This window comes from Amblyomma maculatum, chromosome 6 (assembly GCF_055883805.1).
Source record: "Amblyomma maculatum isolate TAMU_Amacu chromosome 6, ASM5588380v1, whole genome shotgun sequence".
NCBI classification, from domain to species: Eukaryota; Metazoa; Arthropoda; class Arachnida; order Ixodida; family Ixodidae; genus Amblyomma; species Amblyomma maculatum.
The window spans coordinates 34,155,231-34,181,542 of NC_139349.1; the positions used below are offsets into that span (position 1 = coordinate 34,155,231).

At 43.3% G+C, this 26,312-nt stretch overlaps 1 protein-coding gene across 2 annotated transcripts in view; it reads left to right on the top strand.

Annotated features, from left to right (window-relative positions):
• LOC146185466 (CRISP/Allergen/PR-1-like) overlaps nucleotides 1-20,338 on the top strand; it is a 65,387-nt gene extending 45,049 nt beyond the window's left edge. For both annotated transcript variants that reach the window (XM_084605533.1, XM_084605534.1), the window contains exons 7-14: nucleotides 2,030-2,151; nucleotides 3,207-3,263; nucleotides 6,650-6,706; nucleotides 10,070-10,180; nucleotides 11,967-12,038; nucleotides 13,654-13,770; nucleotides 17,079-17,185; nucleotides 20,190-20,338. In XM_084605533.1, coding sequence (XP_084461659.1) covers nucleotides 2,030-2,151; nucleotides 3,207-3,263; nucleotides 6,650-6,706; nucleotides 10,070-10,180; nucleotides 11,967-12,038; nucleotides 13,654-13,770; nucleotides 17,079-17,185; nucleotides 20,190-20,201 — 655 coding nt within the window. In that variant the 3' untranslated portion in view covers nucleotides 20,202-20,338. The remainder of the gene's footprint in view (nucleotides 1-2,029; nucleotides 2,152-3,206; nucleotides 3,264-6,649; nucleotides 6,707-10,069; nucleotides 10,181-11,966; nucleotides 12,039-13,653; nucleotides 13,771-17,078; nucleotides 17,186-20,189) is intronic.
• Nucleotides 20,339-26,312: the final 5,974 nt, after the last annotated feature.

The following is a 26,312-nucleotide window of genomic DNA, read 5'->3' on the forward strand; positions in this document are numbered from 1 at the left end:
ATTCCATCCATCCATCCGATGAAAATTCCTTGAGCTGCATACTTTTGTCGGGGGCTGCACATTTGTAACCTGGTTGTTGAAAAACCATTTCGCTGGAAAGAAACACGAACCTATGTTGTGCTTTTATACTGTGCAAGTTGTTCATGAATACCAAGCTAATTCAACAAACTCTTTACCCCCAAACATGAATCAGGCTAGTTCTACACTGCAGCAGGTAAAATACCTTGTTTTGTTCAGAAGCCCTGATCGAATTTCATTCCGACCTAATGCTATCGGCGTATCGGCGCAGAAGGAGATATCGCCTTCGCGGTTTCGTGATGCCCCTTTGTTAAAAATGAAGAGTTGAGGTGCATTCAAACATACATGTATTTTACAGCCTTTTGAGGCACCCTTCTACTTGAGGACTCACATGGAGGCCTGCGCCCCGCTGTGGTGGTGCAGTGGTTACGGCCCTCGGCTACTGTGCCCGAGGACGCGGGATCGAATCCCGGCCGCGGCGGCCGCTTTTCGATGGAGGCGAAAAGCTAGGCGCCGGTGTTCTGTGCGGTGTCAGTGCAGTTAAAGAACCCCAGGTGGTCAAAATTTTCGGAGCCCTCCACTACGGCGTCTCTCATAGCCTGAGTTGCTTTGAGACGTTAAACCCCACAAACCAACTAACCATCCAACCAACATGGAGGCCTGCACTAACTGACCGATAACGAAATAAATAAAAATGAAAAACTAAATAGAATAGGAAACATGTCGGCGAGGTAGGTGTATCGTAATATAAACGCAGATAGACATGACACCTCGCAAACGACGCCTTCGTGGCAAAGAACAGATAGCTGATGCCGCAAGTCATGCACCAAGACTTAGCTTATAACTCGGTCAAACCTATAGTGACCAAGGTAGCGAACTAAGTCCATGATGTACCAGAGCCATATGCGTTGTAGAGAAGGGTTCACGAGTGCAACGCTGACCTTAGTAAAACTTTTTGACAGCACAATCTTTCCTGGTGATTCACAGTTAACACAAGACAGCTCATCGCGGAATTCGCAGATAGTTCGTTTGCATACCCTGGAGAAAGGTCACTTTATGTTCATCTTCGCAATTTATTCCTACAAGAGTGCTGTATCTAAATATATGTTTATCTAAGTTCTTTGATATTGCTACGTGAAGGATTAATATGCTTACAGGATATTTGGAAAAGTACTAGCATATACCCGAGTGAGGCCGAAAAGGGAACCATATTGAAACTTCGCACGAAATAGATGAAGGCGTAACAAGCACAAGAACACGAGCGCCAATACGAGCGTCCGTGTTGTTTTGCGTGTTCCATTTTTGTCTTTTTCGCGCTGTTTGAATACGGATAACAAAAATTAGTTGTGGTTTAGCTCTGGTTAACCCTAGTTGAATTGCTAAAGCAACGGCGGAAGCTTCTTTTGTCTGCTGCAGTATTCCCCTATCACGCTCTATCAGTGTAAAGTGCTACATTATTGGGAACACTTAAACTCGTTTGACAGGTGTATGTTCCACTCTTGGCTGCGGAGCGTTTGTAGTTCGGGACACGTGTGGAATAGAATAATCAGGTGCAAGCTAAAGTTCAAGTGGATGGGCTTTCTGCTGATTTCAGAAGCTTCAATAAGATCGGTTTTGGTTAGCAGGTGTGCATTTGGGAGAATAGGTCTTTGTTGTTATGACTGAGTTGGAGTCTGATATGAATCCAAGCAGTATTTTTGGCTCAGCGTCAGCCATTAGAGAGCGCTTAATGCATGCTGAGTGTAACAACGCTGTTATGACATAGTTTAACGATGCACTTTGTCAGTGCAGCGTATGGGAATAAACTGTAGAATAACTACAGCCCTGGCGTTCTGTTCTGGTGTACTTTTATCATCAGACAAATCCGCGGAGTGCCTAAATCAATGGAATTATAAAGTTATGGCTGATAATAATAGTTTACTCTCAGAATTTCCCCCCGAGTGCTTCGAAAACTAGCCTCTAGATCAAGAATAGACTGCTCAAACAAATTGAATTATTTTTTATGCAATAGGGGAAACATCGTTAAATCACGGGTGTACGAGAAAGGCCCACCGTGCAGCCATTGCCCGAACCAAACAACGTGCAGTCTTTCTACGCCCGGTCTGTGTACAACGCGCCCAATGCATTTAGGCCGTGAGTACCAGATGTTGAGAACGTGCATGCATTGGGTGAAAAACAGGCCAATTTTGCAATACTAGGTTATAAATACATGTACGAATACCCATTTTAATCTTAAGAAAGAACACTGGATGCAGTTACCGGAAAAGGTATCACTGACCGAATTTTTCTAGTGCTCATTAGAAGGTTATAAACGTGGATTAGCCAATTAAACTAACCTTCCTGGATGCTCTTGAACAGCTTATAGATTATAGTAATGAGACATGACTCGAATCACACAGGTGATTCAAGGAAATAACACATAACGTCTGAAGGATTTCAGTGATTTTCATTCTGTCTGTGAGGAGGACGCAGATGAATTAAGTCCGCTTTGAATCTTAAACATTTGCGTAACGAATCTGAGAGGTGCACTATGCTTTTGTTCGGCTGTGATGTAACTATCGTGCAGACAATACTACAGAAAACCCCATCACAGTGACAAAGTGATCAGGGCACTGTACTACTGAACCTAAGGGCACGGGATGGAATCCCTGCTGGGTTTTGGTGGAGGCGAAAAGCAAGGCTTCCGTTTGCTATGCCACGTCAGTGCAGAACACCAGGTGGTATAAATTTCCGGAGTCCTCCACTACGGCGTCTCTCATAGCCTGAGTCGTTTTAAGGTGTTGAACACTATAAACAAAACCAATATTACAGATAACGACAGTTGATTATAGGTCCTTGGTCTTTATATTTGTACAACAGAACACAAAATCTGCAAAGCTACGCTTTGAACATGTCTTGCGGTGCGGTAATATATATGGTCGTATACGGGCACCTGCAGTCCGAGGCGGTTTTTAATGAATACATAAAATACAAAATGATTGGAATTATTTTGCTGAGGGTGCCTCACAGAATCAAACGAGCTTAGTGGTAAGAAACCTATATGAACTTCCTTTTGTTATCGCTTGGAACTCTTACTAGGTCAAAAGACAGCTCATGTCAGGCCAAAATGAACATGATGTATAAAAAGTGTGTCAAACTATTTTAGTGCTCCGAGCATTGCATGTGACAGACGTACTTTTCGCTTGCAGGCCTGGCGCCTGCCGATGTCGTTAGGGTGTACCACTTTCCACAGCGGCCACAACATCGTGAGTTGTTCCCTCCTAAAGCTAGCTGTTTCTTCCTCAGAATTTTAAGGGAACGTGCACGGTTTATGATTTTGTATTGTAAGAGAAATGCGTTGGAAGTTGCGGAGAAGTTATTGTTCTTATGCTAATCTTTGCCAGGTCAACTCAGGCTCATGTATCACTAAACAATTATACCTAGTTAAAGAAAATTACACACTCATTCACTTGCAGTAGTTTACAATCATGAATTGGTTGCTAGTTGAAAAATTTTTTAATAAATTACTTTTAAAATGATACGAGTGATGCTTGGCGAAGCCTTCAATTTTTTTTTTGTCATGGTTACTAAGCTGCACACCTTAAAGACAAAGTTTTCATCTTAAGAAGCAGAGACGTGTTTAAAATTAAAAAAAAGTAGCACTGTACTTTTAACTTATAATGCGCTGCGTAGCACTCACTATCTCTTGGAATTTTACCCAAACATTTTCCGTTGGAGGTGAGCGCAGGGTAAGCTCAATCAATATACAAATTTTTGTTCGCAACAGCATTCTAGAAAGACCATGCTGCAAAGTAGAAACTACTAGTTTATTAATATGATTGGCAATCTATGATATGTTTTCAATGCACTTCAAAGTACCGCATGAATTGCTAATATGGTTGTAAAAAGAGCCTTTTCCGACATATTTATCCCTGCAATTTCCAAGTGTCACTATTTATAAATGCGGAAGGCTCATATCCTGCATTGTCATATTATATAGCGGGTTTCAGTTTTGCTTTTGCTTTACTGTATGCAGCTGCGTACTTGAGCGCAGTTTTGCCTTAGTGAGCATTTTGACATCAGACAGCTTTATATATTATGCAGTGCTTTTTCTCAGATCTCTACTTTTCTTGAATTTCAACAGTGGATAGCGGAGCCTGTAAGTGCTAATATGTTTAGCAGAGGTTTTCGATATCTGCGCATAATACAGTTATGTACTTGAACGTTTATAGTGCCGGAACTACACCATCTCTATAACGGGTGTGGAAATCATTCATTAAAATTTTTTCTTTTAAAGACATATAAATTACACTCTGATACAATTTCCATGCAGAGACTGCATGGCAAGGCGCAGGCTTTTTATTTCAGGAGGTGCAGCTAAAAGTCGATTGATCACCTCAAATTAATACAATTTTTTATTTTTGGTTTTATATCCACATCTGCAAAATTACCGCCCGTCAACGTCTAACACGAGTTTTTAAATGGCGAGGCTGGCATTGGGGTTCCAGATTTGAACCGTTAAATTATGGCTGTGTAAACAGCTCAGCCTAGATATCTCAAGATGAAAATTGGTAATATCGCGCTAATTTTTAACGCATTCAATACTTATGCAGTTAACTCTCCCATATATATATATATATATATATATATATATATATATATATATATATATATATATATATATATATATATATATATATATATATATATATATATATATATATATATATATATATATATTATGATTAAGAAGATATTCACATTGTTTCAATGAAGGGTACTGGACAGTTGGTTAATGTTTATGGCTTTCGTTTCCCGGTATAGTATTGGGACATAAATTCTAATCGTTCTTAATCCACTCTCACACGTAATGTTGAGTGAGAGGTCTCGGGATTGTGTCCAGGTCCCGGCGGCCGGATTTTGATGATGGGGAAAAATGCGGAAAAATACCAGTGCGCCGTGCAAAATATCTCGTAACGAAACACATCTGATGTCTGTTTAGCGATGCGATAGCAATAAAACTATGAATGGTCAACTTGGTTGATGACGTCATGAGGTCACGTGATATGACCGATCACTGATCATTTGATAGGGCGGGTAACATGACACCTCGTTACATGGCCGAGGTTTTAGATACTATTGTAGCTGGAAAATGCCTTAGTCACATAACAGGGCCAAGCTCCGCGGTGGGCTGCGTGTCAGTTGGCAACTGGGCTATGTTGTGTGAAAACGGCTGGCGTATTAGGATGAAATGAAGCCCAGAACCATCGTCCCGTTTATCTTCAGTTCAGTCGTTCAGTCGTATCCGACTCTTCGTGATCCTATTGACCATGTCACGCCACGCTTTCCGGTCTCTCACTATCCTCCTAACATCACATAACTTCATCTGCAGTGCCTCGAGGATGCCATCTAACCATCGCGTTCGCTGCCTACCCCTTCTCCGGCGACCCTCAACCTTTCCCAACATCAAATCTTTCTCCAGCGACTCCTCTCTTCTCATCAGATGACCAAAGTAGCTGAGCTTTAACTTTAGAATTTGACCCTTCAATGAGCAGTCAGGGTTTATGGTCGACAATATTGACTGATTTGATCTTCTGGCAGTCCAAGGAACTCTCAAGAGTCTTCGCCAGCACCACAATTCAAACGCGTCAATTCTTCGGCGGTCAGCCTTTTTCACAGTCCAACTTTCGCATCCATACATCACAACTGGAAAGACCATAGCACGAGTTATACGGATCTTGGTTGGCAGACTAATGTCTCTGCTCTTTACTAGGCGGTCAAGGCTAACCATTGCTCTCTTTCCCAGAAGCAGGCGTCTCCTAATTTCATGGCTACAGTCTCCTTCCGTGGTAATCTTGGAGCCCAAGAAGAGAAAATCTGTCACAGCTTCCACTTCTTGTCCCTTGATGCTCCAGGACTTGATAGGGCAAGACGCCATGATCTTTGTCTTTTTAATGTTCAGTTTAAGCCCAAACTTCTCACTCTCTTCTTGTACGCGCATCAGAAGTCTCTTGAGTTCCGCTTCACTTTCTGCCATTAAAGTGGTATCATCCGCATATCTAAGGTTGTTGATACGTTTTCTAGCAATCTTCACTCCAGCTGAAGACTCGTCCAGACCAGCCTTCCTCATGATGCACTCTGCATGTAGGTTAAATAGGCAGGGCGACAGTATGCAGCCTTGCCTTGTTTATCTTACTTAGCGAAAAATCCCAACAAGCGAAGGGAGCGATCACAGAAGTGTGGTACCGAATGTAGAGTTTCAGGTTGGCTGCGCAGGCTCAGTGTAGGTGGCATGCAGCAATGGGGACGAGACTTTGATGCTAATAACATAAGATTAGGATTACAACAGCACACACTGTAATGAAATATCCTGTAAATTATTAAACCCCTCCGGTATGGCACCTCATAGTGCATGTGTTTAAGGACTTTACACTCCACATAGTCCCCGTTAAGTCATGCTGGCTGACCTCGTTTAAAGCGCTTGGTGAATTCATTCAAAATGACAAATTTAGTTTCCAAGTGTGAAAGCTAAGTATAAGATCGCATGACATAGGCACATAAGAATGTAGTTGGCATGTGGCTTTAAGCTGTATATTATTACTTACTGCTTACTTGTCGCTTATAATATATCTGCCTTCCGTTTGCATTTCAGGTTCGTCACTTCTGGGACATGTCCGGGTGTATCATTTCCCGCAGCCTGCACAAAGACGTGAGCTGTCATGCAAACTTGTCGCTCTAATAGCAGTTAAAACATGAAGTAATGCATGCGCAGTATCGGTGTTATTGAAGTGCCCAGTAAAACTTCTGCCGCTGTTGCCTGCTTTTCATGTCCCGTCTCACGTATTCGATCGTTTGCATTTTTATTTACTATTTACGTTTACAGCAAGTATTATTTTCTGTTCTATATAGAAATGACGTCTCCTACTGGGCAAATTAAGAGCTACGTTTTATGACTAGAACAAAGTGTAATTTTCGAGTAAAACAGAAAAGAAACAAAGCGGCGAAAATGGGTAACATGCGAATTCAAAAGCGAATTCATTCAATTTGAACTGAACCCTGAGTGCAAGGTTAAGAAAATCAATGGTTATTTAGGCTGCAGTTTATAGAATACTGGCTTAGACTGCTTCAAAATTACACTAGTAGGTTATTTCGTATACGGGATGCGTAGGTATCCTGGCATGTGGTAAGTGGAGGGCCGCGCAGTATGTGACATGCATACTAAACAAAAACTTTTCTAGCCTATATCTTCCCCTTTAAAGCTCAACAGACGGTTGAAACTCCGCATCACAGCCCTGACAAAACAGGGATAGCCATACGCAGCAGAATTAGTACGAAGAAAATTCAAGACACGGAGAAAACTAGACAGCATGCTGAATCCGGTTACAACTAAACAAGCCACCAGCAGGACATTATTGAGGATTGCCCCTAACCTTCACTGTAGGACGGGAACCTGATGGAAGCTGCCATCTCCTCCACACACACACACATACATACCAGGGACGCCCAAACCCAGAGCTGGGTGCACCAGTAACCATGGCAGAACTCTCTGCAGCAGCATACTCGAAACACCACCTCAGGAATGGATTGCACGGCACCCCAGTCTGCCGGAACATGATCAAAGAAAACCTTGAACAATTCTGGTATACATAAATGCGGAACTCTGGGAAGAAGGTGAAGTCCCAAAAAATGGCAACGCTCTCAGATAACAACTAACCGAAAACCTTGAAACTCCTAGCGATCGAGGCCCTGCATGCATTCAATCTAGCAAACATGATCTTTCGGCAAGCTATTTCAGTTATGCACACTCGATTGCAAAGGTGTGGGGAAGACAATAAGTTCTTCCCTTACAGAATGTTCAGATTTCGCAGTGGGTTGTGGGCTCAAGATTCGTTTCTTCGCATCCAAGAGGAAGTCCTGCAAAATTTTTCCACACACTGCGAGCGTCTCCTGTTAGCATTTGAACATAAATGTGGAGTTTGGCATCCGGGGTTTGAGGCAATCCTACAAGAGATAATTAACGTTCACTATAGGGCTCAACTGAACTTTGCAAATCATCTTAATGAACAGGACAGTGACGATTGTATAGAAGATAAGCACACAAATGTCATACAGACACCTATATTGGCGGCACAAGCAGCTATAATTTCGCCTCTACAATTGAATATTTCAATGAGGTGACTGGACCTGGATTTGGACAAAAACCTAGAATAGTTTGCGCCCTACACGCAGACGGCACCACCATTAACCAAAGATCCCTTGCTCGAGCGGAACATGTAATCTCTGGAATAGGCAGTCGGCTAGGTGAACGGGTTTGCAAGCAATAGCTGATTCCAATGTTTGTCGGTGAAGCCAGTGGTTCTATGTTTAAAAGGATAGAAGCTACTTAACGGGAGTAGTTGACCTCTATATGGCAGTTTCCAGAAAGCAGAGTGGGACAAGATCCGAGAATTCAGTAAAATAATCAAGATGATCTTGCCATCCATAATCACCGAACTGTCATTAAAGCAGTCAACAGGGTGATAACCACAGTAACACGTACGCCACAAGACAGGTACGAGGTAAGAAGACACTGTCCGCCTAGTCAATGCATTAGAGGTTAGTCACCTTATTTGCAGCCAGCCATACCATAGCCTTTACATTGTGAACTCAAGGCTATAGACGTGGTCATAGGCGAGGATTCAAAATAGTTCTTAGCCTCCTTAGTCAGACTGCCACAGGAAAGTCATAAGCCTAGATTCCATAACACCTTTGAGGAGCTCAGAGAAGCCAATTCATCTGCGAAAATGACGAATCTGCAACAAAGGCTGGTGGGAAGTTACTCTGGAAGCTTCGTAAGCAACTAGACTCCCATGCTACACAAGGGCAAGGCTCCCTACACTTGCACTTCCGTGAAAGCAGATTAGTGACACCCATGGCATCCCATATGTATCAGACATCAAAACAGAAGGCAGGCAGGAGTGAAAGCCAGGAAGAACCAGGATTGAGACACACGTCCTAACAGGACTAGGTGCCTAACCCGGCTCAAACAATTCCCCAGTGGTAGTTCTCAACTCGCCGCTCAATTAGATCATGCAGGCCTCCTTTTATGCGAATCACTCACAGCAGGCAGAAGCCATAGCAGTGATCCTAGCAATCAAATATAGTTGAAAGGTTGAGATCTCACCCATAAGGCGGTTTGTTGCTATCTCACACAAGGCCAAACGCGGGGAGAGTATTGGATCCCTGAACACGAAGGAATAGTGGGTAAACAGGTGGTGCTTGGCCCAGCCCAAAAAAATAGTTTGCCGGGCAGACCAGCAACCCCACCCAAATATTATTCCTCTAACCATTATGTATGTGGATTGTCTGGAATATGTGAGGCTGGAGGGGCGTAAATATCTACCGACACACGAAAGAATGACCACAGTCGAGACTACTGATTGGTACTTCATCCAAACTAACACATTTCCTAGCTTACATGTCAGAAGTAAGATATACCGTACTCTATTCCATCTATCTTTAGGCTGGACAGCAACACTACAGACTTTACCTCATACAGAACGAATATAAGAGCATTCAGAGGTGGCGCTGCCCAGCAGGCCTTGGACGTCAAGCAAAGGATCATCCATCCTGTGATTTTGGGTTATGGGATGAGAAAAGCCAGCTGAGGCCTGGACTGAGGGAGCTAATCAATATGCTCGTCCCTTCCCCATTCGTCATTGCCCTTTTCCCTGCATAAAGTAGTAACTCACCCCTCTTTCCCCCAGAATAGGTCTTCTTGTTTCCCACGTAATTGATTTTGTTCTAGATGATTTCAATTCTTTCAGCTACTGCTAAGAGTTCTTTTAATGGAGACAGGTGATCTTCAAAATTACCCTCTCCATGGCTTCGCTGGCTGTTTGCAGCCTTCGTCTGCTGCTGAAGCCAAGTCGATCGAGGGAAAACGGCCACCAGGCCACGATGTGAAACCCACAGGCGTAGGTACAAGGTGGCATGCTTTTGTGGACTATGGTCAGCATTTGAGATTACAAGCAGGAGTTCTTTGCTGTTCCCAGTCAGGTGAATTGCAACGTGCATTTCTCCCCATTTGCAGGCATGTTTAATACCATACCTAACACAGCCATATCACCGATCCCACTGAGAGCGATGCCGTTAGAGCCTGTTCAGAGAATTCAGCAAGGGCGTGTGCCTTTTAACCCTGACGGTGAGGTCCCTTTTATATGCGCTGTGTCTGTCCTTCAACGCACGTGTCTGTCCTTCACGTGTCCAGTCTTCGTAGCGGTGTTTTTCTGTATTCTTTTATATGTATTTTTCTATACTTAACAATTAGCTTCCTGCTTATAGCTCATGCAAACAGGAAGAAAGCATTACTGAATTTCAATTAAAATGCAGCGGTTTTCACGGAGTTGGCTAAGTTCTCTATGATGCTTGGAAGGTCGTCTTTTGCCTTTTAAAAGCCGCGACAAAATGCGCAGAGAAACAATCGCTGCATGCAGTTGCTGCACTTCCGTTTTATTATTTAAATGAATTTATTGTTTATAGTATGAGTTCACATATTGAAAATGCAAAGTGTTAGAGGTACGTGCATCGAGCGCATGCATGCATTTACTGGTATGCATTTACTCAGGCGGTTATGAAGTTTATCATCTGTCCGGGTTCAGTGTGGTCCGAGTATCCTGTCTCTAAAATGGTTAAAATAATGACGTGTTATTTACTTTTCATATAGCCCAACTAACATTCTTTAGAAAGCAGTAGAGGTAACACTTTTGTCCTCGGCTTCAGTAAGCGCATTGGTAGAAAACATACCCCTTAAAGGGACAGAACAATGGAATTTAGGTCTCAAATGTTTTTGGCGCAATGGAAAGGTTGATGTCCAGCATGCTCGATTCCATAGCGGTTTTGGTAGAAACACCGTAGAAAAATTTTGCCTAGAATGTTTCGATCAGTGCATGTTCCCGTTTTTATGTATTCCGATGCTGGAAACCATGAGCAGCGACAGCGATGATAACTGGTGGTCGACAAAAAAGACGTGCCAAAAACAAGAATAAACTTCCCTCGCCAAACAGTAATTAGACATTGTTTTTGCTTAGAGTAACATCCTTTTTAGTTTCATACTCAAGGCTGTTGACAAAATAACGCACGCCTCGTCGACAAAGTTTTCGTGGGCAGTATCATCGATTCATTCCCGGAATTCCAAACATTGTGGCGACATCAAGTGGCAAAACCTGAAACCTGTAACCTCGTGGCGCGAAAAGAGGGGTGGTTTTTATTTAAGGACGCAGTGGAGAAAGCGCAAAATACAATAAATATGACAAGCATTCCTAGAAGAAAAGCGAACAGTGTGCACTTACGGAAATCACCGATATTTTGCTGGCATGTAGTCACATGGAGTACAGTAATGAAAGTAACAGGGTTTCTTCGCTAGATTGCGCCTCGGTTGTTTTTATGCGATTTTCAATGGCAAATTAAAATTATAAAGCCTCCTTTCTTTGATATTGTAGTGCTAGATCTGTATTATATGAGGCAAGTTCTTTTCATCTCCACCATAATCTCATGACATATTTTGGCCAGTGTTCTATCCCTTTAAATTCTGCTCTTACACTGGAAGGAAAGTGAATGCTATAGCGAGCACTTACCACACGCCTCACACCGGTGCAAGAATGTATTGCTCTCACGTCATGTTCGTGAAATGGACATTGTAATTTATATTTTCTATTCACCATAATGACGTCCGATCAGTTGTAAAGGTTTCTAATTTTGTTATTGAGGGCAACGTTTTCTCAGATTTAGCTAGTCAGCATATTTTGAAAAGAGTTATTTTATTTATGCAGAGCAATTATTTCAAGTCAAAATTCCTGCCAGTGCACTACAGACAAGCACTATTTACATTTAAGACGCTTAAAACTATTTAAATTGAATTTTTGGGCAAGTTTCATAACATTTGTCCCTGACAATTTTATCTCTCGCTCTCCACCCCTTTTGTTTTATAGCTGCCGGCTGGCGGTCGGGGAATCTGCGGCCGGATTTTTACTACAGCCCAGGAGTGAACTTCGCAGGATATCGTAAGGGCAAAGACACCCTTTTCTCCTACTCAACATCATTTTAATATAATCGTTTTTAAGCTGAACAGTGGGTTTAAATGAATTATAACACTCGAATATTGAGTATGGTAAGGTTGCTTGCTTTAACATGATAGACGATTACAATCGATGAGGTGGGATAATTATTTTGGTCCATGTAGACGCCAGCGAGCTTTAAAACAGAGTAAGCCTATCGGTTATGGAGATAAAGGAATAGCGGGGTGTAAGTGCACGTGATCTTACTGCCATGCTGAAAATACGAAGGGAGTGGCTAGGTGCGATGCGGGTCCCCCTATGTGATCCGACCCTATTCTAAGCTGTTTATTTATTTTCTTTGCTACAAAACATTTAGTACATCATTCGAAATGTTCCTCTAACGTTCCGTGAACGTTTACGGATGTAAGCCAGAACGAGGAGAGTGTACATGCACTCAACCATTTGAATACAAACCACTGTGCAACATTTCCACCTCAAAAACTCATACTACCAATCGTTTATCCTTGACTAGATTAAGCTGCTCTTCAATGTGCGTCTTGCTTAAAAACTTTGACAGGTCACACATGAGCGGTCGCAGGTCAATCGAAAAAATTCCGTACACCGAAATTCCGGGAATTAAATTTCGAGTCATGATTTCACATAACTAAACAGATTAAAATTCATAAACGTTGTCCAGTATCTCACTTTACACAGAGAGCTGCAAATATGGGTTTTTTGCCTGGAAGAATTCGTCGTCTAGGCATTGAATTTCTGGTTTTCCCCTACGAAGTTTTATCCTGAGCACAATCATCCCAGCCTTCAATCAAGACCGATAAACTTTTTAGAATCTTGTTAGAGGCAAGCATCTGCAGTTGATGAATGCTCAGCTGAAGTGGAAAATGCTCCTATTTTATCAAAGCTAGCATTTGGCAAACATTCCAGCTGATCTCCTTGCAGGTGCAACTTTGCAGCAATAAATGTCTTCTAACTGCCATTAGCTAACCTTCTGAAGATAATAGACTCACTGTTGTCGCGACATACTGAAACACGTGCCATCAAGTAAATGGCGTCAGCTAAGTTTTGTTTATAACTTGGGTTTTCATTATTTACTCGCCATATATACAAGGCAGATGAGCGATCCTTGATGGATAAGGAAATGTTTGTTTTTGACTAATAGAATTCAACAAAGCAACCTGTTTCTACTCAGTAACCACAATACAAAAGTTGTCTTAACTACTTCGAGAAGGGTAGGTGAAGAAATATCCTTTCTGTATGCTTTTTTTTCAAAGAGGATACACTGATTGCCTTTGCTGCCTCCAATATGTCTGTTAAAATGCCTATATTACCAGGCGTATTCCATTTCTGCAATATTTTTCTACGTTGACAAAGGTCATAAATTTCGGTAATAAACTCTTAACTGTTACAATGTTATCAGAGTTTGTGTATTGATACTATAAATGCCGAAAACACACAAGGCTGCTTGTGCGAAATTCGGTAAATTCTAATGACCCAGGCACAGCAGACGAAACGGGCTCTTGAAATTTGCCTAAATTACATTAAACAAGTGCGACGTAGTTGCAGTACTCTACACGTATTTATTTCTTCGTAAAATGTTGCGCAGAACCGCAAAGGCTGCCTCGGGAAGCGAACCAGGGGCTTCCAAATGAGGAAAAAGGAAATAACGCAGCCTTCGCTGAAAAGCCACCCTGCAAGTGCGACGCCGCCGCATTAGAGCAAAGTAAGTGGCAAGAGCTCATGTAAGGTACGTGCCATCCACAATAAACCACCGTAGAAATTCCTTCCTGCTTTAGGGAAACTCAATACGAGGACTAAAACGGGCAAAAGGTTTATGTTTGATAGCAGTCGATACAGTCTTGTGGCGACATCAGGCGTACAGTAATAAAATGGGAACTGCTAGGCTTACAGCACGGTTGTTGTCATTATAAAATAAATACTTGGTCAAGGTCAATGTATTTCAACAGTGATCTGAACGCAACTCCGCAATGGTGGCATCAACGGTCCGATTCAATTGTCATCAAGATGAGAAAGACTGATTTCATCTCTGCTCTAATAAAACCCAACTGTATGTTTTCTAAGCAAGAGGGCCCAAAATGATGACAACAACAACAACAACAACAACAACAACAACAACAACAACAACAACAACAACAACAACAACAACAACAACAACAACAACAACAACAACAACAACAACAACAACAACAACAACAACAACAACAACAACAACGACAACAACAACGACAACAACGACAACAACAACGACAACAACAACGACAACAACAACAACAACAACAACAACAACAACAACAACAACAACAACAACAACAACAACAACAACAACGGTACTTTCTTTTGTATTTATTTTAGCCCTGGTCTTGTACTAGGGTCTACAACGGGTGTCATGCAAGAGGCAGCAGGTTCTACGTATTCAGCTAACCTACTATATGCGGTATTTGATTTTTCTATTTTTTTTCTCTTTCATACCACGGGGATCTCTTTTGCAGGAATGAAGTTCTTCCTCCGGGTATAATGGCCGAAAAAGAAATGCAAAATGTTAGCGCGCTTTACGTAGCGCGCGTACGTAAATGTGATACTATATGGCTTCACACCGTAATGCAGCGGAAGGGGGCGTTCGATCGAAATCTCTCCAACCAGCGCTTGTGGTCCCTCGCCTGGCTTCATTTGAGAGCTAAATGGGCGCGCGGCGGTATTGTTATCAGTGGCAGCATTAGATTTTAAGTCCTGTATTATTTGCTGACAGGAGTCAGACATTTTATTTTCTCGAGCAGCCTAGAAGTTCTGCCCACCGTACAGCGCACGGAAAAGTAGCGCCATGCTGATGGCAATAATGAGTTAAAATCCGTGGGTAGTCTGAGTATTCTTGGTTATTTTGCAGGAGATATCGTGCGTTAATCAGGAACACGAGCTCCGTTGCAGGTCTCTAAGAAACTTCAAGAGGTTTGAATTTTTTCACCTTTGTTTTGTTGTCTTTAAATTCAGCAGACACAGATGCACACAGAGCCCCAAGCATCGATTGTTTTCTTGTGCTATCCAGCAGTTGCTCACCTCTTTAGCGATTTCTTCAGCGCGCAGGGCTTTAACAACGCAGGCGAAGCGCAGCGTAATGGAGGAGCTAACGCTTCTTGTGAATATTTTTGCAAACACTTTCCTCTACACCGGAGTGCAGCCAATTGGACAACTGAAAGAACTTTGCGAGCGGAAACGGCACGCAAACCTCGCCGAAATGAGTTCTGTCAAACTATTCGCATTCAGGCGTGTCGAGTTCCGTACGAGAAAAGCATCGATTTATCCGCTCCTCTCTTGTCTATCTTTTATATTACATGCATTTCAGGAGGTAAACGTGCGGCGACTCTACTTCTTTCGGACCAGAAGACGAGACCTGTCAGAAAGTCAGTGTAAAATCGAATTTGCCCATTTTCACTTCGCCTGTGGCGTACTGATTGCTGCAGCGTCGGTACCTTATTATGTGCGCCGTTATTGTAATCTGGCCTCAAGCGACGAGGCCGCGGGCATTGTGAAAGTGACAAAGATACCGCTGCGTGCCCAATTGGGTCTCATATGATGTCAGAAATAGCGCCTTAGGCCTCTCAAAAGTTGCAAAATATGGATTGTTTTCTCACACCTATACGTTCAATCCTGGTAAAATTCCGCACGCGTGACATGGCTACAGGTTTTGATGAACGGGTAAACAAAATAAAGGCATCAGGCTGCCCGGAAAGCGCAATCAATTTCGCATGTCAAAACACTTGCGCAGTGAGTAAAAGGCAGCTGACCAAAGAAGGCAATTGACGAGAAACTTAAACCAAAAAGTTGATGGTGCCATAGAAGCAACGACTATTCACAGCAACATGGTCAAACTCTATTGCGTACAGGTAATCTTTTCGACTCCAAACTAGCTCTAGAAAGTGTGCGGCTTAGTAAGCAGAATAAAAGCGAATTGGAGGGAAAAAATAAAAATAAGAAAAGGCCCAAGACATGCCTCACTTCGGGGTTCATCCCTTGCAAAACAGGTACGGTAAACGAGCTGCCAGTTTCCTATGGCAATACCTACATAGATCTGACAGGACGTTGTTGCAGCTAAAGGAACACAAAAAGTCGCTCTCAGGGAAAAAATAAAAATAAGAAAAGGCCCAAGACATGCCTCACTTCGGGGTTCATCCCTTGCAAAACAGGTACGGTAAACGAGCTGCCAGTTTCCTATGGCAATACCTACATAGATCTGACAGGACGTTGTTGCAGCTAAAGGAACACAAAAAGTCGCTCTCAGAGTCTAAGTCCTCGCATTTGTTTGACAACTTCTGGGAATGCAAATATTGTCAGGCGGATTTTAAGTTGAAATGTAAGCCGGTAAGAAAAAATGTGACCTCCTTTATGAGCCACCTGAAATTTATTTATCCAATAAGGGACGACTTGAGCGCGAAATCACGGAGGCTATTTCCCTTTCATTTCAAGAAAGGGAAATAGAAGTGCGCACAGGCCGAAATTTTGCCTCGCTTCCATTCACTTAACTTGCACATTTATTCATATCAAACACTAAACGAAAAGTGAAAAATATCGCCCATGTGCGTGTATGGAACGCTATTGCGTCATACCCTTAACGGGAGCTTAAGTTTTCCCCCAAGTTTTAAGTTTTATTTCCATCATTCATTTGGTGACGTTTGAATCTATATATTTCTCGTACATTGAGTTAGATTCCTGTTTATTTACTAGTTTCATGACGAGATCTAAATAGCCCTGTTCTGTCACTAGTGAAAACAAACCAGTAAGTTTATGAAATTAAGGTCACTTGCCGCTTTTTGTTACCCATAAACATCGTTTCTAGAATCACACTCATGGCACAACTTGTGACGACGCATAATAGGCCTAAACGCCTTTGTACACCGCGGTTTAGCAACTGTGTATTTGAGTGAAAACGTATCCAAACCACAAAACTGGAATACCGGGTTAGCGGGGACTCCAAGCGTATGTCTTCCTCACGCAACTCTCTTGTTTGGCCTCTTCTAGTGAGAAAAAAGGTCCTTAGCATGATACCGAAAGCACCCGGAATTGAAGCGGATATAAACATCAAGTGTCATTGCCAAAACAGTTTTGCTCAAGGCGCAACACATCAGGTATGCAAATGTGCTGCGGAGCAATATTTCTATGCTGGAAAACTGTTTGAGAGCACTGTCATGTTTACTTAACTTAGATTATGAACTCAGTGTACCAACATTTCTTATTTGAAAAGCAAAGAATATATGAGTTGTATCAATGACAAAAAAAATCGTATATAGGTTAACAGTGGGTGCAGGTCCTGTAGGAGCTGGTTCCCATCGGTTACTCATATTTGAAGTCATGTAGGCCCTGTGCGGTTTTAGAGGTTCATAAATGAATGAAGCGAAAACGTCACAAGGTATTCTTACGGGTAATTAATGAGCGCAAGGTAATGAAGTTATCACGTAATGAGAACATAAAAAACACTACAGAAGAGTACGAACAAGTTTGCATAGTTTTGTTATTCTTTTTAGTGTTCTCCCTGCCGCGGTGGCGCAGTCGTTAGAGCGGTCGACTATTGTACCTAAGGACACGGGATCGAATCCCAGTCGCGGCGGCCGCTTTTCAACGGAGTTGAAAAGCAAAACGCCCGTGTTCTGCTCGATGTCAATGCACGTTAAATAACACCAGGTTGTCGAAATTTTCAGATTCCCTCACTACGGCGTTTCTCATAGCCCGAGTTGCTGTGGGACGTTTAGCCACAGAGCAGAGACCAAACCACACCAATCTCCTTAGTGTTCGAGTGTTAGAATGGCTTGTTGCAATTAACTAAATGACATAGGTGACGTAAAGAATGGAGGTAACTAGATTCACACCTTTGTCACAAAAACCAAAAGAAAACTTACATGAGAGCAATCCGCTGTCAACGGGAAGTGCTAATAAGTTGGTTGGGGAAACTGATTGAAGTGCTTGTTTTCCTGAGTGCGTTATGAGCGTTGTCAAAGGAACAGTTCACAATGCGATGAGTCAGTTCGTAAGTTAAAAACCCTACTTGTTGGCTGGTGCAGTTGCGTTGTTATTGCGCCAGATGATTGTGGAGGATTGGTCATAGTGTGGGGCAGGCCCCAAAAGAGATGGATTACTCACGCTCAGTTCAAGCAGCACTGGATTGAAGGTATACATTATGCCCTAATGAAGCTGTCTTCGTAGACAAGTAATTCTGCCTCCATCTTAGCTACCTGTTCTTTCAAGCTCACCCGGATATCTTGAGTCAGCGTTGTAGGCTGTGCGCTTTAAAACGAATCGGTGGTATTATCTACTATATCGGTTATATGTTAAACCAACATTTTTATTCAGGCTGCCTCTGCAAAGTTGACGCCAAAATTTTGAATTAGGTGCAGTCAGTGAGGTAGACGAAAATCGGGCGGGCAAGCCACGTCATCTGCATAAAAACAAACTGAAAAATAACTTGTATTAAAGGAGCTCAGGAATTTCTCCTCACGTTGATCACGATATTCAGGGTATCATATACAATGTGTTCAAAGTTACACTTTCTGGACCCTTTCAATAAATTAGAACTATACACAGTAGTTTGGCAAATGGGATATGCGGCCAGGTGGACACAACCTGTGAGAAATATTGTCATCGGAATAATCCTAAATATTTAACGCTTTATTTACGGCAGATGCATTCATGTTTATATCGAATCCTGGAAGCAGTGGCATTGGAATACTATTGTATGTAGTACAATTTGTAAAGAGCCTTCTGAACTTACACATCTAGGCCCTATGCTTAAAGGCGTCCAAATTTCGGTATATGAGGCTCTATAATTCCTGCGATACAACGCTGCTGTCATAAATCGTATAATTATGCATGCGAGGTCTCGGAAATTCGCACGAATATCCCTTCTGATGTGATGCAGCTTTGACATGGAGCGAAGCGCTCCATGTCAAGAATGTGAAGAATCAGGACACGGGGATAACGATTTGCTCTCGGCCAACGTTTTTGTTCTTATCCTATGAAACGGAAGAACCACTGTGCCGACTGATCGGGGCGAGGGCTGCTTCTTCAAGATTGCTCTTAGGATGGGTGATAAGAAGTGGTGCCGTTGTAGATTTCGCTTCATGCCACACGGCTAACGAAAAAGGAATCGTTACCACTGTCGCGTGTAAGCTTGTCAAACGAAGCTCCATATGTGCTAGCGTCGCCATAACAAGGTGGAGTTTTTCGAGCCATGCCATGTTCCTGCATGCGTATTTGCACATATTCGGCTGCAGTTTTAGAATACATGTCTCAGAAAAACACCGCATTAAAAAAAATGCACAAAGTGTAAAAACCTTCCAAGGCGACTATTGTTCGAACAGAATGTAAAGTTTATTTAGGTTTACTGCTGGCGTTACGATAATGGTTATATTTAGTTTGGCCTTCCTGTCCTAGTAGTCCAAAGATAGAAAAGATTTCAGTGTATTGCACCTAATTTATTTCTGTGAAAGTGCGGGAAGCCGCAATTTTAGCATCATGAGTAATAAATCCTGTCTGGTGTTAAGTGTTAGACTTCTGTGGAAGATATTGAAGTTATTAAAGCGAAAATGAGCCCAATAATGGGAACTGTGAGTAGTTCCTTCTTGAAGCCGCCGGGGAAGACAAGGAAGAGAAAAGGAGAATTGACCTAAGAATGAATATTAGTGTAAAGGTTTCTTGTTTTAAACAATCACCAAAAAAAAAAAAAAAAGCCAAAGAGGTATAAAGCCTTGATTCTAGTCTGCAGAAATCGCCGTGTTAGCTTGTTTTTTTCGTCATAGTGTGTGTAGCGGATCGTACGGTTTGCTTCATGTAGCTTCTCCTTGCGTTCTTCATTTGCTTTTATTACACCTATTTTCCATGAAAAGACGATTTTGATCATCACATTTCTTTTCGATAATGGTAATATATGAACGCAACAGACTACATTAAATTGGTGTGCAAGAAAGCGACGTTATCGTGTGCAACACAGAAAATTGTGAAGTGTTTCATGTAGTTTAGCTTTCATGCATGAAGAAAATACAGTTCGAAGTGCAGTCCGAGAATGAAGCTTTAGAAAAATGTGATGAGAATGAGTGGTGGTAGTTACAATTAACATTATATCCACTGCTCTATTTGCAGGTCTTGAAGTGACTAGATCGTCTCGACTGACACATTTGCAGCATCATGCAGAACGTTTCATTTACGCAAACGTTTCATGCATGGAAACGTTTCATTTACGCACGTACTTCGGTCACCCTTTCATACCTTTATTTTAGAAACCTCTTATATACGTCTACAATAAACTTATTGTGAAAACCTTTTAACCGAATATCTCTCATTGCAATCTGTCAATGGTAGCATGGCAGTAGATAATGCCAAGAGATCTCTAAGTGCGAAATCTTTGGTAGAAAAGGCAGCACAATGGTGATATCGTATGAATAGGGCAACTGCGCTCAAAAACACGGACAACCGAAAAGGAAAAGAACACGCGTGTTTTTTAGCGCTGGTGCCCTTTCATACGGTGAACGTACACCAACCAGGCCAACTTACCGCTCTACTGCAATGCTGTTAACTACTGCAGTGTCAAACATATTCCCCATACTGTATTCATCATTTATGAATGCGCAGCAATGGCAGGTTTGTTTATATAAGGGTGCGTTCAGATTCGCCAAACAGAAAGTTGCTGAAAGCACTGGCAGCAAAAAGAAAAAAAGTTAGAAGTTGAGACAAAGTACAAGTTTATCAAAGAAATGTAAATCCTTTCAACTTGACTATACTGCCGAAATGATCTTCAAGTGAAGATTGGGCACCGGAGTCATTTCTGCCAAAATAATTACATTTCACTGGCGTTCTTTTTTAATTTTTTAGTAACAAAGTGCGAAGGCGTTCTTCAACACTGTTTCTTCGATTAATTCGAATGTGACCGGAATTTTTAATTTAAGATATGTAATGCTTGGAGCCTAAGTTTTATATCTTTAGTTTCGATCTGAGCTCATATACGCAAAGCTGTTGAAAAAATAAACCTATAGCGAGAATTAAGAGCGTCGTTTAGTTCTTTCCAATTTTTATTCCACATGATTTTTATGTACCATATTTCTACGCTCCACTCTTTAGCGTACGGCAAGGAACACAGAAAATGGTCTCCTGCGTTTAGAGCATGTACCAACAATCAACTGCATATCATCCACTCAAACGCAACATGGTTCAGGGATCAGGCTATTCTCTGCTGTGAAGTAGTGCCATATGCTTACTAGTTGGCCCTCTGTTTTTTTCCACTTTACCTCTTACTACATACGCCAGGGCAGAGTTCATTTAGCAACTTTTCCCCGATAACTGAATTGAAATTGCAAAAACCTCTTCGCAGTGTAGGGACCGCTCTCATTTTGTAGCATTACACAATGAAATAATGATTCATGAGTCTGAAACCCCGTATTTTCAAGTCACCAACTGGGGTTTGATTCATACCTGTTTCCAGGAAGAATCGACTGCCCACTAACATTCGCTTTCAATATTTTCTTCTGCAGTGTGACTCTGATTCTCAGCCTTAGTTGTAACGCAGTCGTCGCAATGCGTTACGTTTTTTTATCCCCTGACGCTTGGGAGGCCTCGACACTCCCTCCCATCCCCCTTCCGATGAGTCACCGATAAAAGGTCATAACCATTTTATAGATTCTGCCTGTATTCCTTGAGATCTTTTGCAAGTACTTGAAAGAAATCACCTGAAGGTATTGAGGTTCACTAGGTCATTTCTACTCGTGTGCCTATGTTGACGAACGATAGGTAGTTTCTTGTGGATGCTACAATTTCGCAAACCACATTAAAGGAAGAAGACCACAACTCAGAAGTGCGCTAATATGAATGGTCTTTGTCTTTCTCACTTTTAACCAGCCCCTATAATGTAGCCAATCTGAAGAAACGCAAGTGTAAGTTAATGCGACGGTGCGCAGACCTTTACGTTCAACTGCTGTCACAACTGCGAAATTCATTGTGGAGGTGGCGCTGTTCGAAGCCTCAAAGAGCGCGCTAATATGGAACAAAGTTTTCTGAAATAAAAAGAGTGGAACAAAGACCGAAGAGATTGTATTTGACGCTGTGCTTCAGCAGCATCAGAGGCTGAAGAGTGTTTGGAATCTGTGTACTCAGCTCAGTCAGCTGTAAATAGTAGCGGAATGGCCGCATATATATATATATATATAATATGTCGACGATTGTAGGCGAAGTTCTTGAGGCCTCAACCACACATCGCAAATTGACCTCCAGCTATCAACCGCAGACCAATGGGTTGACTGAGCGGTTCCACCGGGCGCTTTCTTACATGTTGTCTATGTACATCGACCAGGACCACCGAAACTGGGACGTAATACTTTCTTTCGTTACGTTCGCCTACAATACGGCTGCACAGCGGACCACAGGTTACACCCCGTTTTCCCTAGTTTACGGCCGCTTACGCCAGGTTTCGAGCCTTCAGCGTAGCGTGGTCCGGTAGTTACGCTTTGAACCGTTTCTTTACACCACCTAACTACTGACGTCATACTAGCGCGAGAGCTGGGCTACCAAGTCGGCTCTTTAGCGTAGCGTGGCTCGTAACCACGCCAGGCGTTTCGCGCTTCTCCCACTATAGGTGCGCTGTGGTCTAAAAGATGGTAGGGTGCCTCTAAGCGCGCCCCCATCCACCGCTCCGGAGCATGAGAACAGTGCTACTATAGTGATCTAGAAATCGTCTAGAGCACTATAGTGCCGCCCCTACGCCTCCATATCTCAGCCCACGCAAGTGTATCCCGCTTTTGCGGCGGCTGTCGCTGTTGTTGTTGTGGCTGTAGGAAGAAGGAAAAGAAAATTCACGGGCCTGCTACTGGCTCTGTAGCTGAGCCACCTCCGCTGCCTCGTGCAGACAGAAGAGAAAATAGAGAAGAAAGAAAAGCAAGAGGGAAAGAGAGACGCGCGCCGCAACAGCAGCCGTCGTCCATCACCAGCGGTGGCGTGTGCAATGACGGCCTACAACAGATAAAAATTTGGTGCCAGGCCAGCCCCCGCCGCAAGCAGTGGTGACCCACCTGCACCAGCCCCATCAGGGCAGAGTGTCGCGTGGGTCACCACTGCTTGCGGCGGGGGCTGGCCTCGTTCCTTGGCGCGGTTTCAAGATTGGAATTGCAGATGCCAGGAACGCTAGACAAGATGAGACTTCTGAAGGAAAGGCGCTGTATCTCACACTTTCTCCGAGAAGTGTGCGTTTGGATGGTACGCCATCGCTCCTGGCGCGTGGCGTTTACTGGCGGACGTTCAAGATTGGGATTGCAGATAACAGGCACGCTCCTGAAGCGCTCACCTGGGGGTATTTAACGTGCGCTGACATCGTACAGCACAGGTTAAAGATACTCAGGTGGTCGAAATTAGGTGCGCTGTGGTCTAACCGGTGATAGGGTGCACCCAAATAGGTGGTGTCGTTATGGTGCCTAGTGTCGTCTTCCATCGGAGACACTTCGCCTCTCTTGCTTTCACAATCTCCTAGGCTTAGCTACAGCTAAGCCATTGTGTTTTTTAATGGCGGTGGAAGGTAGCCTTATCCAGCAATAATATAGAAGGCCACCGTAAGGCGGCAGCGTCAGGAACTGGCGTTCTGATAGAGCAACGCTATCCATTGACACTCCAAGTCCGTGTTAAAAAAAAGTTTTCAATCACTAAGGCAATCAATCATCCATAAATCAATCAATTTGGAGAAACGAATGCACAGCAAAAAAGCTAAAACAATTAGTTCTGGTTTAGCCCTGGTTAACCCTAGTTGATTGCGAACGCAACGGCGGAAGCTTCTTTTGCATGCTACATTATTCCCCTAAAAAACTTTTGCACTGATGGAGGCACCAGAGCCAAAAAACGAGTAGCAGCTGCAGTCCTTCTTGGAAACGGTCAACTGACATGGAAAGTTTATGCAAAGACTATCAGTGTAAAGTGTTACATTATTGGGGACACTTAAGCTCGTCCTTTAAGGCTATGACGCGAGAGCGTAAGCTACCAGCCCGCATATAATGTCACGCTTTGACCAAGCCGTATGGACGTGCCAGCGTGTCGTAGGGGTAAACAGAAGGCAAACGGTTGTGGCAGGCTGATTCTAATATCACCCTCCCATATGAAAGGAGCGACCCGAGATAACAGCTCCTGCCCGTTTCAGTGCCGACTCGGGGACCACGGACACTGCACACAGCGACGAGCAGTTAGACCTGGTGTAGTTAGTATTATTACAAATGTTACAGCACTTTTATTAGCGCCAATTACATGCAGTCAGCATGGCGGTTGTCCAACCAGCACTAGCACTGCAGTTGTCACAAGCTGCCGTTTCGGGCGCCAAAATGACTGTGCAGGCTGATGAGGTGAACGTTCACCACGTGTCGAAAGGCGGCGAGGCGGACAATGATTATCGTCGCTGCGGCGGAAGGCACCACGAGTGTTCGTGCAGGTTCAGGAATTTACGCAGCGAAAAAATGCACGGGCGGACAGAGAAACCTGGGACAAGTCTCCGAGGCACGGGACAGAACAGGCAGCAAAAAGAAGGACCGGCGAGATATCGACGTCGCCGCGGGGTGATTACAGTAGACCCGGTAGATACGCCACCCGAAGATGAGAACGGAGAAACGGACGTCGGTAATCTGTAGTTACTGGTGAGCAGACCAGCGAATACCGCCGTCAGGCCACAGCCAGACATTGTGAACGTCCTGGAGCTGAGAGTCCCACCTATTTGCGCTGTGGATAGCGTTAATGGTCAGTCGATACGCATAGAAGTTCACATTCGGTGATGGATTTTCCGAGGATGGCTATGGAGAAGTTTTATCTCAAGTTACGAGGATACTTTGGACACCAATCGGCGGTGTCCGTGTTCTTGGATTAGGGCTAGTGCTTGTTGGACATCCGCCATGCTGACCGCATGTAGTTGGGGCTAATAAAAGGGCTGTAACATTTTTAACACCTCCTTCTTTTGTCCGGGATGAAGAAAGATGAAGCTGTCACAGCAAGGCTGCGAAGTAGAAGAAGAGGACGTCACTTGTGCCGCTGCGCCCACGAATTTGCGAAGAGCAAGACAGGCCCGGTAACGGCACCGACTGTGTCACTGGCCTCACATTTCTTCACGCCCTGGCCTCGGTGAAGCTGAGCACAACCATCCATTCATGGGACCACGCCGCTCTCTTTTCGGTTCCTTATCTTCGGTGAGTCGTAGCGATGTCGTGTGCAGAGCTCACTGGAAAGGAGCCCACTGAAACTACTTTCCTCAGTGGAATTGCACACAGTAAAATGCGGTAATACGACGTGGTAGCTTTATGGGTCCGAAACATTTTCGTCGTGGTTTTCTCATTCCCATTTTTTAATTGTTTTGAAAAGCTGGCTTACCTGTAGTCACTGTTTTCTACTATATAGCAGTTGGTAATTGTTGAGCGTTAGCCGACGAAGCCCGAGAGCTACTAAACAGTTTTTATTCGAGCCCAGCGTAAGCCCAACTGCGCAGCGCTAGCCGCGCCCAAGCTCCTGCTAGCTTCCGCGAGCGCACAGCAGCGCCCCCACGCTATCCAAGACTAGCCACGGCAAGTGGCTACTGCCTACTACATCTCCCCTGACAGAGAAGTAGTCTCTAAGGCGGAATGACCAACGTCCACACTGTGTGCTGGTGGGAGGCGTTCGCGCAAGCTGTGTGTGAATCTCTGGGAGAAACTGAAATCTCCGGGAGCATTACGCCCGTGCCGTCACCTTTATGTGTGTCTTCATATAGAGAAGCTTCATAGACGTCTTGGTTCTCTCGCTTTTCTTCCGCAGGCTTGAGAAAAGGCCTACTACAACAATAATCACCATGTTAATCTTTCCAGGGTACGCAATCAGTGTCATGCTTCAAGGTGGTTACCCAAAACTTTGTAGTTACCATAAACTTGAGCAGTAAATGCCTCGAAAATCAGTTCGAAAGCGCTTTTTTCTAATGTCAACATTACAGAATTCATTTGTTAAAACGTCAATTCTAATATTTCAAACTTATTACCATTACGTGTGTAAATGGGCGAATGTAGATATATATAACGGGATATTAAGGAACTTTCATACGGAACTGGCACTTTGTTCTTGGTGAAAATCTAGGCGTAAAGCTGAAAGTTTTTCTTCAACGATGTTCACGTATATGAAAAGGGTGGCTGCATTCACCGCACAGTAGCCTAATTCGTGCATTATCAATGTTGTTAGTTTTAACACATGCTTTGCTACTGGCAAGGAATTGCAGAGCCATAAGAAAAG